Consider the following 23,438-nt stretch of genomic DNA (forward strand, 5'->3'; position numbering starts at 1 on the left):
GCTATTTTTGAAAAACTCTGATCCTGGAACTAAGACATGCTGTTTCATTGAGGCCTAGAAGGACGGTGTCATTGATAGCTGTAGTTCCTGTAAGGTAAAATGAGGCTTTTTACAGGTTTTCATGTGTCCAGGGGAAGAGATTTGGTTTTGGTTTTGTTTTTTTTTTTAACTGGGGCATATTTTCATCTAGATCTCTGTACTAGAATCCCAGTTATTTGCTTTGATTCTAGACACTCTCCTGTTGGAAGCTCATGATGAATGGTCCCACACTTTCATGTAATAAAATGCATTAGTTAAATTTTATGTAAACAGGCATTGTATCCAGAACTAGAAAGCCTGTGACTTGTTGTTATTTGAGTATATTCTTTCTAATATATTTATTAATTATCAATAGATTATGAAACTTAGACCTTAAATATGAACATTTTTTAAACGAAGTAAGGACTGAGGCACTTTTGTGTTTATTTCACAAAGTGTTTGATAGCTTATTCAAAGATTTGGCCAGTGTGATAAGCATAGTTTCTTCCATCTATATTAAAAAACATGCTTTAAAACAGGTACTATGTAAACAGCTGAATTGAAAAGTGTTGCTTTTCTAATAAGTTCAAGTTCTGCAGTTGCAATTTTCATATTAACTTAGTAACATTATTTGGTCCAACCTCATTTTAAATTGTCAGCCCAGAAGCAAATTAGTTAGAATTTTAGGATAAAATTTGGATTTAACTGCATAAAAAAAGTTTGGTGGTGTGGTTTTTTTTGTTGTTCTTTTTTCTTCTAAAGAAATATTGTGACAACTAAAAGATAAATGGGGACAAAACTTTTTTTCTGAAAGTATGAAAGGACATCTTACTGGAATCTCATATAAGTAGTTATGGATCCTTTCAGCAAGATTAAGTTACATGACTTGGCATTATATTGCCACATCAAAACCTAAATGTAGTCATTCTCCTTAACAGGTATATTAATAAGAAACAGCAACTCTGAAGTTCTTGGTCCTGAAAAACTTTTTAAAGTACTTAAAAATAAACTGTTGTTGAATATAGAGTACAACAGGCTTAAACCACTCATCAGTGGCATTAACAGACTTGGAGGGGGTTTTTTTGTTTATGTTTATGGTTGTAGTTAGGAAAGTACTGCAGAAGTCAGTAATCCTTGAGGGGAAAAAAACCCCAATCCAACAAAAAAAACCCCAAACCAAATCCAAAAAAGCTTGTAGCCTTGCAGCAGGATAAAAATGTTAATGAGTCTGCAAACTTTTTAGCTATGGAATTGCGAAAGTTTGAATGTCTTCTACTTTCAACTGTAGAATTGTAAAAATTGAATGTCTTATCCTGTCTTACCAAGTTGACTAGTAGCTTGGGTTGGCTTCTCTAATAATGTCTCAAATTTGATGGGACAGTTCTTGTTATCAGAAATATGAAAATACAGAGCTGTGATTGAGAAACCTGGTCGGGATTTCTTAGCAAGATTTAAGACCAGCTATTTAGCATGGCTGACTTAATGTATTTATTTTACCACAAATTACAGAGAAAGTACCTCAAAGGGGAAAAGTTGCCACAGCTTGTTTATGTAGTTTTCAAGCAAACATAAATAATTCCTCTCTCGGCACTATTTAATTTTTAGAGAAGGGATTATATAGTGTTACTTTAAAATTCAGTTAATTTTGAATTTAATTTTTAATCTCTATATGTGATTGTCAGGTACGTGAAGTGAGACAGTTATGTAAATAAAACTTGATAGACATTTTTGAAAAGCTGTAGTGCTTATGTCTGGTACTAAAGTACTGTTTGTGAAGAACAAAGGTTTTATTTCACTGGGAGATCTCTGCGTCTGCACTTGAGAAGAGCAAGTGCTTTCCAGCATCTGCTTTCCTTCCTTAAAGGATTACAACGTGACCCTGTTTCTAATACTTACCACTACAAAAGTTAGGTAGAAGAACAGGTGTGTTGGAAGGATCTTGGAATGGTGCAGGACTGCTCATGAAAACGTTATTTACTTATTAGTCTGCTGTAATAGCTTTCATTAGACTATGTTTTAACTTTTTATGGAGTGAAGTATGTAATGCTTTCATACAATCAAGAGAATATAACTTGTTTGTGAATACTCACAAACTTATTTTTAGGTCCCTTGATTTCCTGACCCATCTTAAAGTTTAGACCCAAGCTCTTATGACTGTGCTACAGTAAAGAAAAAAAAAGTGGCTCTTATTGGTCCTTAGTTTTCTTTTTCATGTTGTTTCTTTCTTTGAGAAGCCTTGGGCTGAAGAAGCAGTGGATTTGATGAGGTTGTTTTGAAGGTGATTTCGGAAATTCCTTTATTTCATTTGATCGCCTTTGAAAACAATTGGAGCAATAGAATCAGCAAGCAGATACTAACCTACCTTGTAAGATCATCCTCTTCTGGTTATGTGATGGTTATAATTGTATATCTCTGAAGTGCTGCTTTTATTTCAAATGGTGTCCTAGTGAAACAGGTTATACTTAGAAATGCTGGCACAAAATCAGGAATAATTATAATTTAATCATAATCAGGCAATAATTGTATTTAAAACATTAAGCTTGTTTTTGAAACTGAAAATGTGTACTGCCATGCATCCAGTGAGAAAGCTTGGAGCAAGTGGATACATTCATGCTAATTTTGTTTTACATTTACTGTGTGAAGTTACGATGGGGAATATATGCCTTTTCATAGCCACATACCAGTTAATCTGTGTAATTGCAGATAATTTTTTTATATTAAATATATATTATATATTAAAAACCAAACAGACTAAAACCAACGCACGTGTTGATGTTAAGGTTGAAAGTTACAGCCACACAGACATTAAGAAATAAGAATGAGATTGCAGAAGACAATGTCTGAGTGTTTTGTCCCCAAGTCTGTAGCTGGCTGATTGTCTAATTAATGTAAAGTTGTCTGGTGCTGTTCCTGGTTCCATGCATTTCTTTCCAAGTGGGTCCTTAATTTCTTTTGTAGGATGTATGGTAGTTGCATTGCATGAGCCTTTTTTAAGCTTATACATTTTCCCCAACTTTTTAACAATGTGTCTTTTGAAAATTTTTAATAGAAACACTTTCTTAGCTTTGAGAGCTTTGGCTATGTTGTATTTATATTTAACGCTGTTAGCATAAGCAGTGACTGAAATTGTCATGTACAGAACTTGATCATAAAAAGGTCAAGTTGAAGCCTGTGAGAATTTTCTGGATTTCTACAATGGAAATTGTAGAGTGTAATTTTGACCCTACTTGAAGTTAATGGAGAGTCTACCGTATGGTTGAAGAATCAGACTATCTGGATGCACTGATGTGTTGGTTGTCTCCCTGCCCAATCTCTCTGCCCTCTTCACATGTTTTATGTGTTTATATAAATCAGTCAGAAATATTGGAGACCCCCATGGAGGTCATAGTAGGAATGTATTTCATAATGGCAATGATGTCTAGTTTTTGTGAATTTGGACACACACGTTCCCTGTTAATGACTGTTTGAATGTTTTAGTACAGTTTAATCCTTGTTTTGTTTAGAATTTACTGTCAGTGTTATGGCATTAACTAATTCAGGTCAAAAGGGTTTCTTCCTGCAAATTGTCAATCAAGCAGAGACTACTTAAGTTGCAATCAGGTTTTTCTGTGTGCTCCTGCTCCTTCAGAGAGCTGGTTGTTGACTGTCCTTTATTTTTAGCTTTAAGTGGACACTTCATTACAGGCAATTCCTATGCTATACCAACTTATGTCTGTGTATCTTAATGTGACTTCCTGCCCCATCTTCTGAAGTCTAACCTTCCACTGATCTGTGTGATGTGGTTTCTTACTTTCTAATTCTGCTTCTCCTTTCAATGCAATGTGGCAAACTCTAAAGCCATAACAGCATTATCATATTGCTTACATCATCATTGTTTCCTTTCCTTTAAACAGTTAACCTGCCTGGCCTAACTAGGTCTTTGTTAGCAACTACTGATTAGTTTTAGGCTAAAAGACATAGGAAAAAAATGGGAGTCCCAGTCAGAAGAACTTGAAAGATGAGGTTCCATCTAGGACAGCTCAGCAAAATGCTCTGTGCATGGATTTTCTGCCACGCAAGGTGATTTTTTGGGCTAACGTCCAAAAGGTACATGGCTTGCTCATATGGACAATCTCTTGTAATTTCCAGTGTGACTAGAGATGTATAAACAGTTATTTCTTATGTTGTGGCCTGCATGAAGTCTTCCACTTCCAGTGGAATAATGTGGGATTTTTAGATGTATTTTTAGGTCAGGTTTTGTAGTCCTATGAGAAGTATAGAATGGCTTAACTAAGGTTATGGATGCATTATTTTGAATCAGTTTACATGTAGTCCTTTGAAATAGTTTTGTAATTTTTGAGAGGTTCCACCTTTTAGATAGTATATAAAAGCACATCTTGAGGATACTGAAGAGCAAAACCAGCATAATGATCTAATAGTTCAAATAGAAGCTAGTACTGAGTATGCAGGATGTATATTAAGAAAAATCTTCTTTAAAAAATAAAGCTGTAAATAATTTATATATAGCCTTTATGAAACTTCAGGCATCCATAGGGTGGGTGATCTGTAAGACCTTCCATTGAAAGATTTCATCTTTCAAGACAAATGCAGCATTCCTGAATGGATGACCAAGTTGACTGGTAGGAAGAAACATTTTTGGTAAACATTTTACTCTTAATTTAATTATTTCCAGTCCTCTTCCTACGATTTGATCCCTTGTTGCTGCTCTGGAAACAGTGTAGAAGACCTGCTGATTTTTTTATTTTTTTAAACTGTTTTAAAAATTAAGTCTTCTTTCCACTCCTCCAAATGTGTAGCAACCTCTTCTAACTTTGCAGGAAGTCTGTAGATAATTTTTGGCTTACCATGGAAGCATGCTGTGATTGCAGATTGTTCCTTAAAGCAAAGGGGAGCACAAACCTCCAAAAGAACTTCCAAATACTTGGAGACCGATTTGACTTGAGCAGCTGTGATGTAGTTTCATCACGTATGAAAGAGGTTTTATGTTTTAATAACAATTAGTTAGCATTGCTTTTTTGCTAGTTTTAGAAAAATTTTCTAGCATACCATTGCTGTGATCGTTAGAATCTAAATTTCAGTTTTCCAGTTTGAATGTTGCTTGTAACTAATATTCGTTTGTTCCTATGCATTTAAGTAGAGTAGTTCCCTTCCTGTTAAGGGTGTTTTAGTACAAAATAGTCCTCTTCTTAGTGTCCATATAAAGCTGAGCTTGTAGGTTTTCCATTATCATGATGAGTGGAAATATTTCTCTGTAGCTCTTTGTTTTAGAATTTACTTACCTTGAACATGGGGAGCAAAAAATATGTGTGTTGCTTTGGAAGATTTTGTTCTTATCGTTGTCTGTTTGTCTAGCACATATGCACTTTCTCTTCTGGTCTAGCTTAGAACTACAGTTTTCTTTTTGTTGCTGCATTATATGTGATGGATTGCAATGAATACACAGTGATCTTTTTCACTGTGTTTCCAACTAATTGCCTCAGTCCCTTAACATGGAGGATGGATTCTACCTCAGGGTGGTAGAGGCTTAGTTCACTGATTTTTTTTTTTTTTTTTTAAACAATGCTGATGACTTGTGTTGGAAGACATGATAGAAATGTGTAGTGTGACTGTATGTAGACTGAGTTTCATTAAAGTGTGATAGTAAGTTATTTCTAATAATCTTACTAAGTTCATGACCTTTTGCATTTTGTCCTGTTGGCTTTTAATTGCTTCCGTTGATGTGATCTGTGCTGTCCCAAATCTGTTCTCAGTGGATTATTTCCTAATGTTCATTTCATCAAAGGGCTCTTATTTTTTCTAGAATCAATAACAGAGAGGCCTGGCTTGAGAAACTTCAGTGATAACATCCTTTTAGCTCTGTGTGTCTTTCAAAATCAATAACTGTTATTCTTACCTTAGAAAGTTTACCTACTCTGCATTTCTCCTACTAATTACAGTCTGCTCCATTTAAGCCAAGTTTTCAGTATCTTATTATGACTTTGAAATCTAACTAGGTTGAATGAATTATATTTTCTTGGCATTAAATAGTTAGTTATTTTATTGAAGAAAGTCTGTTAAGTTTCTCTAGTATTCTCTACTCTTGATTAATTTTCTTTTTACTTGATTTTTTTCCTTTTTTCCCTCCATGTCTTTTACTTTTCTTGAAAACTGAGTTTTAGGTGTTTCATATTGATAACAGTTCAGAAAGGCTTATTATTGAGTTTGCTCTGTACAGTGCACTGTAGGTGGTACTATTCTCCCTTCCTACAACAAATATTTTTATACATTTCATTATAAGTTTGACAGCTCTATTCTGCCTGGTTTGGGGCAAACAATAGCTCTCCTCAAAACTGAGAGGAAGAGAGTCATCCCTTTTTCATTATCTTACTTTGTCATCATTCCTCCCTTCAGGATATACCAATGTTCACTTGTTTCCTTGCTAGTGAAAATATGGGCAGATTGGACTCAATTCTTGGAGCTGAGACTAAAAATTAATAATAATCTTTTCTTAGTCCTTTGTGTAGCATTACTGCTTCTTCCCTGTTTGTGGCTGAAGAATCCATGCTATTACTTTGCTACCAGCAGTGTCTTAACACCTTCACTCTTCACAGCCCTTTGTTGGAACACAGCCTTTCCTGAAGCACTGGAATAGGTTGTCCAGTGAAGCTACAGACTCCCTGTCCATGGAAGTGTTCAAAGCTGGGCTGGATGGGGCTCTGAACAACTTGATCTAGTGGAAGGTGCCTCTGTTCATGGCAGGGGTTTGGAACTAGGTGATCTTTAAGGTCTCTTCCAACCCAAACCATTTTATGATTCTGTGACAGCTCTCAATTAATGATTGTTTTTTCTGTTCTTGTGAGCAATCTCTTCCCTTCACCTTCTTCATGTAGTTCTTGCATCTTTGATTTAAAAGGAGTGGAGTGGGGAAGGCAGCTTCCTTCTTGATGAAGTTCTTTATCTAGCTTGCTGAAGTAACAGCTTCACTGATTTACTACAGCTTCAGTTTTTGCAATTTAACATTTAGTTTCTATTCCAAATGACTAGCTCATCTGTTTTAGCTTTATTATTGAAGAAATTCCATTGTAAGGTGTCATTTATTAATCCCAAAATAGTTTTGTTTAAAAAAAAAATTCTACTGGGTAGCACACTCTAGTAGGCTTTGGTTTTTAATTTATAATAATAATAATTACATCTTGGACAATTATCCTCAACAATAATTTTTGTTCTTATAAGGATCTTTATTTCCAAATATTTGTTCTTCAGACCTGAAGGATTGTACTTAAAGGTCTTATAGTCGCCCTTTCTAAAAGCACTCTTTAAAACCAGATTCTGGACATGTTTAGAATAAAACTATTTGCGCTGTACCTGTCCCTAAATAGTAGAATGCTATTCTTTTCCTTTACATAAGAAGGGAATGTTTTCCAACTAACACTCTAATCCCCAGGGGGTTCTTGAAAATGGTCCATCCAAACTATTTCTTGATGGAAAGGATTAAAAAACTGCATCATCTTAATAGTTGATTTTTTTTTTCCTTCTATTTCTCATTTTTCCCCTCACCATGGTTAGCAAATAGTTCTTCCCACAACATGTCTTGTTTTCCTTGGAAAACAAAAAAATCTTCAAAACTTAGGCTCCAGGAGAACCCTGAAATTTTATTTAGGTAGGACTTGAACGTTAGGAAGCTTGACACTTCGATGTTTCCTTTGTTGGAGGAAGGGAAAGGAAACAGAAATCTCTCTATATAAAATACTTCTTTTCCAAATTCCTTCTGCTTTCCACCTGCCTTCCCCAACTGTCTCCCTTTAATACAGTGAGCTTTCTATATAGAAAAAATAGCACAAAGTTGTAACTTTGTCATGGTAGTTGGATCTTGCTTAGACTAAATTAATTCTACATACCTGACTGTTGCAATGTTATTGTTGCTTGCTTGGAGCTCTGTTTTTATTTTCCATCTCTTTCTATAAGATACTTCTGTTCATTTGTTCTGGAATTCTGGGTAAAAGAGAACATAAAACTTGCATTGGTTTATGTTCCTCTTTTGCTAATTCAGAAACTCATTTGACTTTTAGGGAAATTATTTGTAGTAAGAAAGACCTTTATCAAACACCTGAAAGCACTGGTAATAGGTGTAGCAGCCTCTGTCACTGGGGGATGTGCAGGGGTGTGGGTGTGTTGTAAGACCATGGGGAAAGGATTTAGAATTCTTGCCTTTGTCTCAGCCTGTAAGAGAGAACAGTACTGACCTCACAGGTTTTTTGAGGCTTAATTTGTTAACTTTTAAAAATAATGCCGGTGGCCTCTAGAAGGTGCTGCAGAAGTGCATAGTGTTACTGTCTGCAGACTGGATATTGTTTTTTTTTTTTTTCTTTTCTTTTTTTTTTCTTCTCTTTTTTTTTTTTTTCTGGCAGTATATAGGCCTGCCACAGTTAGGGGAAGAATTTTGTTTGGTATCTCTTTAAAGAAACTGCAAAAGTGCCTTGCTGGGGAGAATAGAAAGGGGCTTTCTGAAGAGGTGCTGAAGACATGAAAATTCAGAGTGGTGATTGGTCACCTCTGCTTGATTGACAGGTTGCAGGGAAAAACAAAAACCCATTTGTTCTGGCTTAATGGAACTGGAAAACAGAAAATGAGTATCAGGTAAAAATTCCTTTTTTAAAATCTTTGCAGTTCTCCTTTAAAAAGTGGAGTTTTTACACAAATCTACTCCTTCCCCACTCCAGTAAATTAGGAGTAGGAATTACAGAAACAGGCAGTTGCTAAGTTGTGTAATGCGGGTTGTCTATGTCAGTGCATTTTTTAGGGGTCAGGTGTTCTGAAACACCTCAGCAGCCAATGCTACTGGGCTAGCTTAGCAAAAAGGCAGAGGATGGAAAGGGTGTAGTGACTAAGCCCTGAACTGGACCCAGCTCTCTGGTTAGGCTCAATTAGCAGGACATTCAAGGGGAAGATTTTATTTTCACTTCCTATACTGTGCCTGCTTTGTGGATAAAGTCTCTCAGTTTCTGCTGCTATCAATTTGGCATCTTTCATGAGCATTACAAAATTCACTGAAAAGTGAATAGCTAAAAAAAAGTAAGCTTTGTTTTAAAGTAGCAGTATACTGTTGTACAGATTTTATAATAAATTTCAGCATCAGCACCACAGTTTTGTAAATCGTAATTGAAAATTATTTACTTATGTTAATTATTTTGTATGTTGATGTATTTCAGATTGAAGGACAAGGACATGGTGCAGTTTTTGACTGCAAGTGCTCTCCTGATGGACAGCATTTTGCATGTACTGATTCTCACGGTCACCTTCTGATTTTTGGCTTTGGTTCCAGTAGCAAATATGACAAGGTACAGTGCAAAATGAAAAATCAAATGTTTATCTCTGTTGAATGCGTTGATGCAAACTTTTCTTTAGAGCTTCATTTCAAGAGGGTGTATCTTAAGGCAATTTTGAGACATTAATATGGGATGTTTTCAATTCCTGTTGTTGACATTGAGCTTTCTTTCACTGTTTTTTTTTAAATTATGGAGACATGCTGTTAAGCTACTGTTTATGTAGGAAGTTCAAAATAATATTAGCTTAAAAAGAGAATTTAAAATTAACCAGTCATTCTGTGTTCTCCTAAGTGACGAGGTTACGAGTGTCTACTAGTGGGTACACATGGATAATGTGAATAAACTGCAGTGGAACCGATAATAGTTAAACATTTTGCTTTAAATACTTTTCTGGTTTCTAACTAAGACAAAAAAAGGATGTGGGTGTGTAATAGAACTAATTCCTGCTATCTGTATTGAAACATTGCATAGCCTGGGAGAGAATTATTTACAAAAAACGTACTATATGTTCTAGTGATGCAGTTTTATGTTTGTTATTGAAGTACTGTCATGGATGCCTTTGTGCTTATACAGCAACTTTCCATCATTAGTGTGATTAAAATATTGTGTCTTTACTCTAATGTCATAGTCTGCATTGTGTATTTGAAATGTGGGTGTCTTGCCACAGACCCTCATGACTGTAAAAGATATGTAGTGGTTTGTTTTTTTTTTTCCTCTGTAAAAAAATGAACATGCCCTATGAACCATACAGGTTACCTAGTTTGGAGCACCCACGAGGTCCTGGTTCTTCTTTTACCACCCAGGAAAGAAATGAGGTGTGTCCTTTCTCCCTCTTTCTAAGACCTAAACAGACCTATGTGCTCCAGGATTTTCATCTCTGCTTCTGGGTTGATAGTTGAATGTTGCTGTTGAAGTGCTGTTTTCTGGATCTTGTCTCCTGCTTTGGATCTTCGGTCTCAGTCTGGCCTTGAAAGCATTTTTGCAAACGGGGGGCCGGAAGGAAGGAGAGCAAAAGGAATTTTAGTCTTTGTCATGTAAGCTGCATTTCTTTCTGTACTCCTACAGAACCATTTGCATATTGGGGATTTATTTTTTCTCCTTGTCTCTTTACTTTGATATGCAGTCCTCAGTACTAGGCTGCTATTGCTATCCCTCAGTTATTATTAGCTGTGCATTTCCCCTTCTATTCCAAATAAAACAAATGAGTAGAGGCATCACAAGCAAGGAAACTCAGGATTATCAGATAATTTTCTTCGTCTTTTAGAGTTCTTACTGTTCCAAACTTTAAAGCCTGTTGTAATAGAAACATCTTTCTTACCATGTCCATGGATCGTTCCAGGTTTCTTTTTCTCTCCAATTGTTTTCGAAGTATGTAGTCCTTTGCTACTCAGAAATGCTGGAAATAAAATGAAACTGAGAGTCTTTTTGTCTTTGCTGTGATAGCAAAGACAGGATTTTTCTTTACACTGCCATAGGAGAATTTACCTGTGAGAGATTAAATCTGTTTGAAGAATAAATACAATTGCTTTTTCCTGCTTGAATTCTAAAGATCCTTTGTTCTCTTGGAGTTTTTGCTGCAGCCTCTGAGAAAAGATTACATTTAAAATTTTTCCCTTACTGGATGGTTTAAAGTGATCCTCCACAGCTCTTGCTGTGCCTGTGGTAATCTTAGCATTCTTGGTCATAAAAAAAATTGGAGGAAATAGAACCTACATTTGTTACCTTTTTAGTCTTCCACTCATAGAAAACTCAGCTTCTAAGTTTCTGATCTCTTCCTTGTGTGGTTCCATCGCTGCCTTTGGTTTTGTCTGACCTGATTTATGGGAAAGTGTAACTACAGGTAGGTATGTGCTGGAGATAACATTCTTTTTTGTCTTCCTCCCCTCAGATACTTGGGGAGTTTTCAGACATCTTGTCAGAATATGATCTGGTAGGATCTGTGGTTTTTTGACCTTAAAGTGTTTTCCACCTGCCTTGGAAAATTAATTTTACAGATGAAAGGAGTGTGATAACCTGTCCTGTGTTCCTGCATTTGCTCAGGACAGTGATTATAGCCGAGATAGTGGTAACTCTGCTGAGAGAACAAGCTCTTGGTTTTCTACGTGTATGTTTTTTTCATGTTATATTCAGATAGTATCTGTGTTTCCTGGTTGACTGAAACCGATATCCAGGCTCTTTCCCCCTACAGTGTGGTCTTGGCCATGATGAAGGTGAATGGGGTGGGTTTTGTTTGCTTGTTTTTTGTTTGGTTTTTTGATGACACATGTCTTGGTGGAGTAATTCTGTTGTGGGGAAAAGAAAAGGAATACCTTCGCTGCTTGTTTGGGGTCCCTTGAGCCAATCTCAGCTGAAATGTCTGAGTGTGTGAAGATCACCAGAGTTCACTATCAACAGGGCATGTGCACTTCAGAAGTTCTTGGTTAGGTGGAAATTTGTCCAGGAATGCCTAAAGGTCCTAAAGTGTAAGGTGTCATTTAGTTGATTTTAAATCATAGTCTATTCTGAGTTGGAAGGGACCCACGATGATCATTGAGTCTAACTCCTGACTCTGCACAGGACAGCCCCAAGAATTGCATCATGTGCTTGAGAGTGTTGTCCACGTGCTTCTTGAACTCTGGCAGGCTTGGTGCTGTGTTCACTTTTCCTGGGAGCCTGATCTCTGAGCTTTCTAAGGCTTTTGCTCCTGTAGACTGCCCAAACCACAGTACTTTGTTGCAAGTTGACAGTTTGTGTGTGCTGGATTGGTGTAGTAGTGGGGAAAACCTCTTTGTGTAACTGTGCCCATTTGGAGAAACTGAGCATTCTGAATGTGTAGTGTAGTTACTGGAGGAGAGTCTATCTGTAGAGCTCAGACCTTATGGAAAGCTTTTGTGCTCATACCCAAGCTGGGTTTATGAAATCATATGTACAGAGAACTCATGTGCAAATGGTGATGTGCTATCATCTTATTGTCATGAATTTGATCTCTAACAATCAATAAAGAAATGTCTGATTGTTAGTGCTTTTAACTGTTTGTCTGCTGATTTTTCTCAGGATAAGATTATTGTCCTGGATTCCAGTAGGGACATTCCACTTGAGAGTAGGCCTGAGCCCACGTTCTCAAAGAAATGTCGGTGTTATCTCTTGTAGTAGAAAATTGTTGTTTACTCTCTCTACCATACCTGATCGCAGTACAGAGTACACAGAAGAGTAATTGCAAAGAAGTCTTTCATGATCTTGTACCAGATCTTCCCTTTGTTTGAAAAACTTGGGATGCAGACAACATTGTACAGCCAAATCACAACATACTAAAACTCAGATTGTATGACCTTGTCATTGGAATCTCTTCTTTCTCAGTGTGGGATGTACTTAATAGGAAAACTTACACTAGGTGTAAGTATTGGGTACTCTATTACTATGTTTTTAGGAGAACTTTTAAGTCCTCCTAGAGGATCCATGTCTCTATCATATTGAGCTATTGTGAGTTGAAGGAACAAAGGTGTTAAGCGGGCCTCGATTCTATCAATCAGACACATAAAAGCACTTGTGTCTTTCTCATTCAGCCTCTGCTAACAAAAAATCTGTCAACAAGAGTTCATCCAGTCAGGGCTTCTTACTGCAGTGGAATATCACTTTGTCCATAAGTATTTTGAAAGGATAACCTTTTGAATCCCTGAAGTAAATTCTTTTCCATTGCATGTTTCTACATAGCTTTCCAATTTCTTCCTATTGTTATTTTTCTGAAGTCTAGATCCCATGATTCCTATGGGGTTTTTTTGGGGTTTTGTTTGTTTTTTTCATCCACCTCATGTGGATGCATGTAGGTACTTTCTCAATTGACAAATGTCTGTCATCTTCTCACATCCAGGACAGGAGACCCTTGTCACTGAGAGACCAGACCTCTGAGTGTCTGCTATAACCTCTGCCTTACTGATTTTTACATAAGTTACTGGAAACTATGTTATGGATTGGTTATGATAGAGCATGCTCTTCAGAAATTAGAGTTATGTTCTATGACAACTTAGGCATTCCTCTGTCCATGCTCAAAAGACAAGTTTTTTTGTTTTTTTTTTGTTTTAGCTCTCTATGCATTGAGTCAGTCGTTAAACTGAATACATTAGCTGCCGTGGGGTTCACTTGCCAGTGGGTAGTGTTGGGATGTGTAGTAAACACATCAGCTTCTCTTCTGTTCACTTTTTCTTCTTGTGGTTCAGTATCTTTCTGCTTATACAATACTGAGATACATGTGCCAACAAGGGGTGGAGCATAAACCTTTTTTACATACTATTTGGACAAAAGAATTCCTCAGTCTTGAGGGTCTGTGAAAAGTCATCTATAATAAATTATGAGCCAGGCAGACTGAAATAAAAAATAAGACTTTGAGCCTGAAAAATTCAATTTTATCTCAGCTTTTTTATTTTATCTATTGAAACTTTTTCAGATATCTAGCATTATAATAGGATATATATGTTTTGCTGGTATTAAAATATTTGGCAGTGCCCTGATGTAATAAATATTTTTCCTATTTTTCTTCTTCCTGCACCATAGCTCATAAGTCTGTGACACAATTTTTTATTATCAGAATATATATTCAGACTACAGAAGAAAATTTATAAACTAATACATCCATGCTATGTTCAGTAGAGATGCCTTCAAGTAGTTAAATATTGCCCCATTCCCCAATTCTTTAAATGCTTCCCAACATCAAACATGTGGATTGTTCTCTTTGCAGTATAAAATAGAAAAGGCATGCTGGGCAACAAAATAGTAATGGAGTAATTAAATTTTTCCCTTTAAACTGAAATAAACAGATCGGCTTATAAGCCTGTTTTTGCAAAAGTAACCACAAGTGTCATTGTTAAAAATACTTTTGGCAGTTATCTTCTATATGTTTTTTTAATAGGTTCTTTAAAAAAATTACAAAATGACTTTGTTTGCAGATAGCAGATCAGATGTTCTTTCATAGTGATTATCGGCCCCTTATCCGTGATGCCAACAACTTTGTCCTGGATGAACAGACACAGCAGGCTCCACACCTTATGCCTCCCCCATTTTTGGTTGATGTGGATGGCAACCCTCATCCTGCAAGGTATCAAAGACTAGTTCCTGGTCGTGAAAACTGCAGGGAGGAACAGCTTATTCCTCAGATGGGAGTGACATCTTCAGGTACGGAAAATTTCACTTTGCTTCACTAAACAATAGTCCACCTCCAGGTACTCTATGCTTTCACTGTGTTCTTTTTCTTAATTTCTGGGCATAGTAGTTCATGTAGTGTGGAAGAATTGCAATGTCCATGGCACTGATTGCTTGTGACAATTTTACTTACAGTATTGCCATCGATCAAGTTGGTGCTAGTTGATGCTAGAACACCAGTTAGCTTGGGGCTCATTTCATTACTGGAACAATGTAGGATGCTGAGTGAGCTTTCAGTTATCTCTTTGGGATGAGATTTCCTACTTTAGAAAACCTAGGAGGTAGACTGATCTTCCGCAGATCAGTTGGAAAAGAAGCTACAGTAACTACACTACACATTTTCCTCTTCCTACAAGAAGAGGAGAATGAGAAGACACCTGAAACAAACAAAATGCTCTTCCTCTTTAGATGGAGACAGTCATTCATCTTAAGCTTTGGTGGTCTGGTTAGAGAACTCTAAAGCCTTGATAAGGATACAAAATCTAGGGAGTTCCTCAATAGTTTTGTTCTCCAACATGGGAGATGTTGGGAGGAACATGCCTATATACAGGGCCAGTGGCTGGCTGTTCAAAACTATCTAAATGTGTTTCACGTGGGTGGGGATGGAAAAACAATGCCTACTCACTACGTGTCACTAGTTTAATATTAGTGTGAATGAGGAAACAGTGACTGGTGAAAGTAGCTTTAAATGTTTTCAAGATAAGCAGTTAAGTATTTGGATATTCTTGAAAATATGTGAAAACTGACTAATATGTACCGCTAAATAGTAATTTACATGTATATGACACTTAAGCCTGTGGTGTGTCAGAGATTCCAGGAAGGGTAACTGGCAGTGTTTTTACCAAAGTATCTCTTTATCCTTATTTGTAGACCTTGAGATTATAAGCCACTGAATACTTGAATAATTTTAAGGAGGATTTTCATATTTCCTCCAAAATTACAGGAAGAAATGCTACCTGAGAAGCAACTGTAAGAAAGAAAAAAATCCTTTCTGGTGAATGTATGCCATATTTTACCTCTTAACTTTTAAGCGAGTGGCGTTGAAACTAAATTTGATTTCTAGGGAAGGGTGCAACTTCATTGTTACAGCTACAGCGTGGATCCACTGCATTGTGAAATTCTCCAAATTTGAAAATGTCTCGGGCATATTGTCCGATATAATCTCATGACTCTGCACATAGACCCAACAAAATTAAATTTAATGGTGTGTCTGCGTGATACATGAATACCTATAGGAAGGTGATGTCCATAGCATTTTGTTTAATAGTGGGAAGTCATCAACTGTTTTGACAAAGAGATTATTGGGAGACACAAGACTTTTTTCTGCCTCTTTATAGTTCAGTGACAACATATTCACCCTTATGCAGAGGTAAACTGTTTATATAGTGTATGTGTTCCCTTTCACTAAGGAAGCTCCTTTTCTTTCTGAAGACTTAGTGTGGGATTTGATGAATCTCACTCAGAGCACTGACCATTTATTTCTTGTCAAGTTTTCTGTTGGGGCTTTTAAGAGTACGGCAAATTCAGATAGTCATGCTCTGTTTACTGCTTAGATGTACCTGAAGCTCCTTTAAACCACATGTTTTGAAAATATCAAGTGTATACCAGTATCTTGATTATTTCATTTAAAAAGAAACCACTTACTGTTTCTTGCTAAGGCATAGTCTCATAGCTAGATACATAAAAACGTTCCTTTCGTTTAGGTAGCAGTTTCCTTATTTCAGATCATTCTTGGGTTATTAGTAGTATTTCCCACTGTTCTCAGTAGACATTATGTCTGGTCACAAGATCAACAAATTAATCTATTTCACTACATGAGTCAGAAAACATCCAGCTGTGGTTATACCAGAGCTCATTCCATGATTCCAAGGTTCTGCTGCTTTACAGAAGTTGACTTCAATAACCTTGAAAGCCTGAGAGCACTATCTTAAATATTTGTTTTTTTCTGCATACGGTTATGAGATAGCTACTTCTGTGCAGCCACATAATCAAAGCTCTTCATTTCGTAGCAGTTACTGTATCTAGTCTTTGATCTTGCAAAGTGCAGTTTATGCTGTGATATTTCTTTAGAATCGTGCTGGAAAAATAATTTCTTTAGCTTGTTTCTTTAACAGTGTTATCCCTCAATACAAAGTTTTGCAAGTTCTGCTTTCTCTTGACTAGAGCTTCCCACCACTCCGTTCCACCATCTCATCATTCTGTGTGAAGGTGTCTTGACTTCCTTTTTGAATGAGTACTGTAACCCTTGTCTTTTTCTTCATTCCTCTGTTTTTTATGACCATTATGAGTATGAAAACAGGTTTTGTGTTGTTTATGGTGTGTATTTTGCTTGCTGCACAGAAACAGTATTATCACCTTGTAATCACTTCTGTGAGAACTGTTTCCCTGTTCTATTCAAGAGATCTACCCAAAAGGAGGTTTCTTGGCTGTTTTACATACCAAAGAAAATTAACATTACTTATTCTGTGTGGTCATTATGCCTATGTGGAGCTCAATCAAGCATTTTTACTGCTTGGTGTTATACAGTATAGATAATTGTTTTCTAATTCAGTTGGACCTCCTTGATATAGTTCTTTCATTGAAGCTTATAAAGTGTTTTATAATGCATTTGAGGCAGTCTGATCTTGGATTTGAACAATTTACATTGACTGAGCTGGCAAACAACAGTTGTATTAAGCTTCTGTGGCTTACTGGCGCTTGATCAAATTTAAACTTCTATTAGGAATCATGAGTGGTCATCTTTACCCTGCTCCAGGAAATATGATGCTCTCAAATATTATATTAAGAAAAAAGTTGTCCTGTTTTAAAAAATGACTTTTAGGAAAATAAGCATTAGCCTATACTTATACATGTGATAGTTTATTCTACTTTTAACTTTCAAAGCTAGAACTCAGATGAGCTATCTGTAACATTTCAAATTAACGTTTATGTATTGTTCTCCTGTATATTTTACTTCACAGGATTGAATCAAGTTCTTAGTCAGCAAGCAAATCAAGAAGTTAGTCCGTTGGATAGCATGATTCAAAGACTTCAGCAAGAGCAGGACCAGAGACGTTCTGGGGAGGCAGGAACCAGTAGTAGCAGCCGGATAAACAGAGGTAGATCACTGGGGGATGGGTGTTGAGACTGGGTGTTGGAAAACATTAAGTGCCATTATTGTGCATGATTTGTGCATTTTGGTGAACTACTGGACAGGCGGTATGGAGCCATAGTAAATAATACAAAATAATACAGCTTTCCCGTGTTTTTTACCTTTCTGCAAAATCCTGGGATTCTTCACATTATAAATTTATCTTTGTTATTGTCTGCTCACTCAGAGGATTGCAGCAGCTGTGTTCCCTTAGAAGTAACTAGTCGGTTTAATCTGGAATTGGCCATCTACTTGTTTGAAATCTGACTTCTCTCAAATAAGGACACAGGAGGGAGAAAAGTGGAAGGAGCTGCTTGTTTTTCTGTAAAGCTGTTCCATGTTTCAGTGTCTTGCACTAGAGTACACAATAGTTTTCAACACTTAAAAAGTCATGGTTAGCAGTCCAGTAGAGTAGGCAAGAATAGCTTGTGTGGGGAAGAATATGGAAAAATGTTTAAATTTTGCTACTGTGTAGGTGTTTGAAAGCTCTTCCATGTGTATGGTTTTGGTTTGGGTTTTATTGGTGCGGTTATTTTTAACCTCTTGACCATTTCAGTTTTTTGTCTGTAAATTTTATGGCTTGATTCCTAATTTCCAGTGTTGTGGCTTCATTTTTTTAAAGGTAGAAGACTGTTTAAGGAACACACTGATTCCGTGAGATAGCTCACTGTTTTATAATACGGATCTAGAGTGCAGCAGCGATAGTCAACTTTGCATAAATGTTTTCAAAAGCATTTTTAAAGAAAAGCAAACATTTGCTTCGCTTCAGATTGGTGATATGTCTGCTCCTTTTCAATGTGAATTTTTAAACAGAGTGCTGGAGCCCAGTAACTGTTTGTGTGTGTGTAGTCGTGACTACAGAATCTGCTGAAATAGTTATATTAAGTTAATATAATTTCTTTTAAAGTAATAGATAAAATAAAATTATTTTTTTTCCCTTTCATTTTGAGATTTTCTTTTAAATGCTACCCTAAGAATTTCAGATCAAGTACAACTATTGCTTTTTGATTTTTTTAGGATCTGTAAGTTCTACCTCAGAAGTGCATTCACCACCAAATATAGGATTAAGACGTAGCGGACAGATTGAAGGTGTGCGTCAGATGCACAGCAATGCACCAAGAAGTGAAATAGCCACTGAGCGGGACCTTGTGGCTTGGAGTCGCAGGGTTGTAGTGCCTGAACTATCTTCTGGTGTGGCCAGGTAAACACAGGCCAAGGTTGCAAAGAATTTTAGTCTGGTGAACCTAATTAAATTGAACAGTTTTGGAATTCACATCATCATAGAACCATTTGTGAGGGGGTTTTATTTTTATTTTGTCGTCTCAAATTTCTTACAAAATCAGTTTCAGTTTGAAATTACTTGTTTGAATAACACTTGAAAAATCTTGGAATTCTAGAAGGATTGGGAATAAAAATTGACCACTTATTGAATTACAGAGGCAATGGAATCTACTTGCCTCAATATTTTCTGACTTGTAGCATAAGATTACGTGTTTTAACTTCTTTTATTGTCATTATATGGCATTTTATGCCTGGAATACTGATGTAATCCATCAGGTGCCTGAAATAAATTTTGATTTTCCAAACTGGAACTTTATTTGTTCAGTAATTAAGTCTTATGATGAATACTTTAATGATCAAGTCAAAAACCTACTTGCCACAGTCAAATATAAACTGCTCTAGTTCAGTGAAATGAGATGGAGATCTTACTTTGTTCATAAAAGCTAATTTTGAAGCCATATGCTAACTGTAAAGAGAAGAGCTACGGTTCAAAGAATCTTATAAATGTTGAATGTTTATTCCTTGGTTTGGAATAGGTCCTCTCAGTTGTAGTAATTGCCCTTAGAGTTAACATCTCAGTTTTCTTTTTTCAGTAGGCAAGAAGAATGGAGAACAGCAAAGGGAGAAGAAGAAATAAGGGTGTATCGGTCAGAAGAGAAAAGAAAACACATAATGAGTCACATTCAAAGAGAAAACAAAATACCTACTTTCTCTAAGGTAAGTAGTCACTTGTACCTTATCACAGAAAGAATCATAGAATTTAACTCAATGCGTTAGGTCACATAAATTTACATTCCTCTTCTCAGTTTTAAATTTAAAAAACAGGGTACGGGGGTTTGTTTACCTCCTCAGAATGAGGAAGCGTGCCTGTACGAATGTTTCACTATGTTCTGAATAACAAACAACAGGGGTTGCTTTTAGAACCCTCTGAGAAGGGGGAGAATCCCTGCAAATCTGCTGTTGGGAACATGATTTGCTGTAGGGAGTCTGTCAGTATTAATCAATACATCCTGCTGCTGTTGTCTACTGTTTGATATACTCTCTTCATTTTCCATCTCACATTCCGTAAACCATTTTTACTTTTCAATGGATAATTTGCAGGCATCCTTGAAGGCCCGTATTTTACTAAGCTTTTGATTAAGAGTGAAAACAGTCTCCTGTATAGTAAATGTATTACAAAACACAAAGCATGGGTTCTCCTCTACTGTTACTTAAAATTTACTTCCTTTATTACAAAAATATAGTTGGTTATTTAGCTAGAAAAGCACAGATAGCCATGTGCAATGCATAGATAAAACTAATTTCAAACAAACAATACAGAAGTCTTTCTGTAAACATATCCTTTAATTTTTTTTATCAGCAAAAAGACATAAGATTAAATTTTTTTGCAAGTTATATTAAAAAAATTGAGTCATGACTCTGATAAAGTTAAGAACTGCACAGCCTTTTGCATACTTGTGCCATCTTAAAAAATGGTACTGATATGCTGTCTTCAATGCTGCGGTCACCAACATTGTGTGCCCGAGATACACTGAAAAAAATATTTGTTCACTTCTATCTTCAGTTTTTGTATATGAAGGAAGAAGCTCTATGCCACATGGCAGGATTCAATAATGAAATATCAGGACATCAGAAATCTTTGTAACTCTTATTTTTCTCTTGGGAGTAATAGAAAATGGGCTTCACAAATTCAGATTTTAACGAAGTTGTTTCTTGTCTTAAGGGGATGTATTTTGGTGCTGAATTACAGACTTTCTTTTAGTTTAATGAAACAGTTGCACTTCTCAAGGGCTTCTATTTTTTTTACTTGTCTTCAGCTACAGCCTAGTCAAAAGATCATTCCTGATAACGTAAGTTCCTACCAACTTACCCTTAAGTTTCTAATTGGGTTACAGTTTTACTAAAATATCACTAGGACATAAAAGTTAACAGAGTAGGCTAATTGGTCCAGCATTTTGGTTTCAGCAGTTATTTTTGTTGCATCTTTGAAGAAAAGAAACAATACAAATGTTTTTTTAAATCTTCTTTCAGAGAATCTTTTTAGTCTCCAAACTATAAAAGTATCACTGGGCCTTTTGAGCCCCATATTTTCATTGCAGATATTTATGCCCTTAAAATCCTTCATAGCAATTGTTACTTAAGAATACTTCAGTTTCATATATTTACCCCTGGAGGGTCTGTGATCTGGATTCTAGATGCTCAGAATGTGAGGGAGAGATAACTTAGTAAATCCTTTGGTCATTTCCCATCTTTGTTCTGAGGAAATACAAAAAATCCCCAGGCAGTCATGATCTTTCCATTTATGTCAGTAAATTTTCTATATAGGAATTACTGCTTAATTCAGTAACACTTTCAGAACATTTAAATAAATCCTTCTTAGACCCTACTGGATACTTTTTTGTGGCATCTCAGGATAAAAAGGTTGATTTTTCTTTCGTAGTTGATTCTTCGTTAAATATGTCTCTTTTTGGAGGACTCTGACTGTTAAGAAGTACACTAATTCAAATCCCTTGAGAAAAATTTGAGAGGAATTCAGCAATGAGTAGATATCACATGGGCTTTAAATAAGCAAGTTTGCAAGAAGAAAAAGCATGTCTGATCTCAAGTGATTGAGTCTCCCAGTTAAATAAACTGCTCAGATTTTAGTGATTTTTATTGTTGCTTGTGGTTAGCACTAGCAAAAAACTGTTCTGTGATATTTTTAGGGTTGTTTTAAATAGAAATTAATAACTTAATTATAGCTGCTCTTCTGTTGCTGTGACTGTGTGTCTTTAAATACAAACTATGTTAGGTTGAAGATAGAACTGGAAAGTATGGTGTAATCTTCCTTTTGCTTGAGAACACCCAGTAGGTTTGGATACTGATACCTTATATATATATACCTTATAACTTATATTACAGTACTGTTGTGAACTACAGACCTTTTTATTGCATAATGAATTCTTAAGAGTTTAATGATCTAAAGGAGATGGGGAAAACCTGCAACAAAATACAGGGCAAAACATTATCTTCTAGTAATCTCTAGACCTACGAATTACAGCAAGAATTCTGTATAGTGTCTTATTCTACAGTACTGTCAGCTGCTCTGGGAACAGAGTAAACAAAGCTCGTATTAAAATGTTGTTCTCATATTGAAATTCAATTGTATTCATACTGGTAGGAAATACTGGGGTTTATGTCAATTTTTGAAATTTATCAGGTCTATTCATATAATAATGATAAAATAATATTTTCTTCTCTTCCCTTCTAAGTGAAATAAGTAAAAAATACAGAAGTAAAATGAAAAGGAGGGCAGGAATGAATGTCAGCCTTTTGGATTGTAGGTCAATAAGGAAGAGCACAGAGCAGCTGTAATTACATTTTGAGGAGATTCTAAAGTCCTGTTCCTAACTTTTAGTCCAGGGTCATTGTAGGGTGTGATAAAAGTAGTACAAAATTATACTTCAATCCTTTTTCTTTAACAATATCTGCAATTTAGATGGAAGTCACATAAACATTCTGGTATTGAAAGCCCACATTTCTTTGACACAGGTCGCACTGAGAAGTGTTTATACGTCATTGCTTAAGGGACTAATGGAATTGTGGGGGAGAACTTAACAGCTGGGTGTTTTGACCTGAGTAGTATTTAGTAAATAGTATTTAATATCACTGACCTGCTGGCTGAATAAAGAACTCAGTTTGACTTTAAAAGTCCTTGGTGAGGAATAGGGTTTTCTCTGATTATTGCTTGACAAAAACACTTAAGAAAAGAAACAGAAAAAACTTGAACCCCAAAACTTTAATGAAAAAGGATAGAATGGAATTTTTGCATTTTCAAAATGGAACTGTAATTCAAATTATTTGTTTTTAGGAGCAGAGGAGAAGTGAGATAAAATGCTTAGGTAAATGTTCCCAGTCCAAGTAATTAAGAGTATTAGTTTAGTTAAACTACTAGGATTAGAGCATTTTAATAAATATTTAAGAGCATGAAATTTCTGTATGCTAGAGGGTTGATGTGATGTTTGTCCTAGTAAAATGTGACAAAAATGGATATATTTCTCATTAAGTGGAAATTTTATGCTGAAATTTCTAGAAATTAAGGTGGGAGATGATTATGGATGGACAAAAGTAGGCCTCTATTGTGATGGGAGCAAGTGACTATTGTAAACTAACAGAACATGGGGACGACAAATGTGTGCTTTGTTTTGCTGAAAGTGGCTTAGTTGTGTTTGTCAGAAATAGTAGTTTTTCTACTTACCTAGAAAAAGGAAAGGAGGAAAATAATCTAAAACTCCAGAGACAAGCACATAGTGCTTAGTGTTCGTTATCTTCACTGCTTTCAGAGCAACTCTTTACCAATTTCTTACATACATGTGATGTGGTAAGAGTAAAAACTAAGTAATTACAACCACTGATACAAATGTGAGGAGAATGTCAAAGGATGCTCTTTAGCCAAAGAGAAAATATCAGGACAAGAGGCTTTTGGGGTTCTGATATTGGACATATGCTTTGCCTTGCCCCTTTCTAGTAGAGGTTAATTCCTGTTGTCTTAA

General features: G+C 35.9%; 1 protein-coding gene across 2 annotated transcripts in view; it reads left to right on the forward strand.

The window, feature by feature from the left end:
• Nucleotides 1–23,438, forward strand: part of LOC113982878 (pleckstrin homology domain interacting protein) — a 107,953-nt gene that overhangs the window by 47,331 nt on the left and 37,184 nt on the right. Inside the window, exons 16-20 of one of the 2 annotated variants that reach the window (XM_027711503.2) lie at nt 9,207–9,335; nt 14,243–14,468; nt 17,456–17,593; nt 18,643–18,826; nt 19,500–19,623. In XM_027711503.2, the coding sequence (XP_027567304.1) occupies nt 9,207–9,335; nt 14,243–14,468; nt 17,456–17,593; nt 18,643–18,826; nt 19,500–19,623 (801 nt within the window). The remainder of the gene's footprint in view (nt 1–9,206; nt 9,336–14,242; nt 14,469–17,455; nt 17,594–18,642; nt 18,827–19,499; nt 19,624–23,438) is intronic. The other variant, XM_027711504.2, reaches the window with a different exon arrangement.

The sequence above is a fragment of the Pipra filicauda genome, unplaced genomic scaffold, assembly GCF_003945595.2.
Source record: "Pipra filicauda isolate LSUMZ 115617 unplaced genomic scaffold, ASM394559v2 scaffold157_size4220110_pilon, whole genome shotgun sequence".
NCBI lineage: Eukaryota > Metazoa > Chordata > Aves > Passeriformes > Pipridae > Pipra > Pipra filicauda.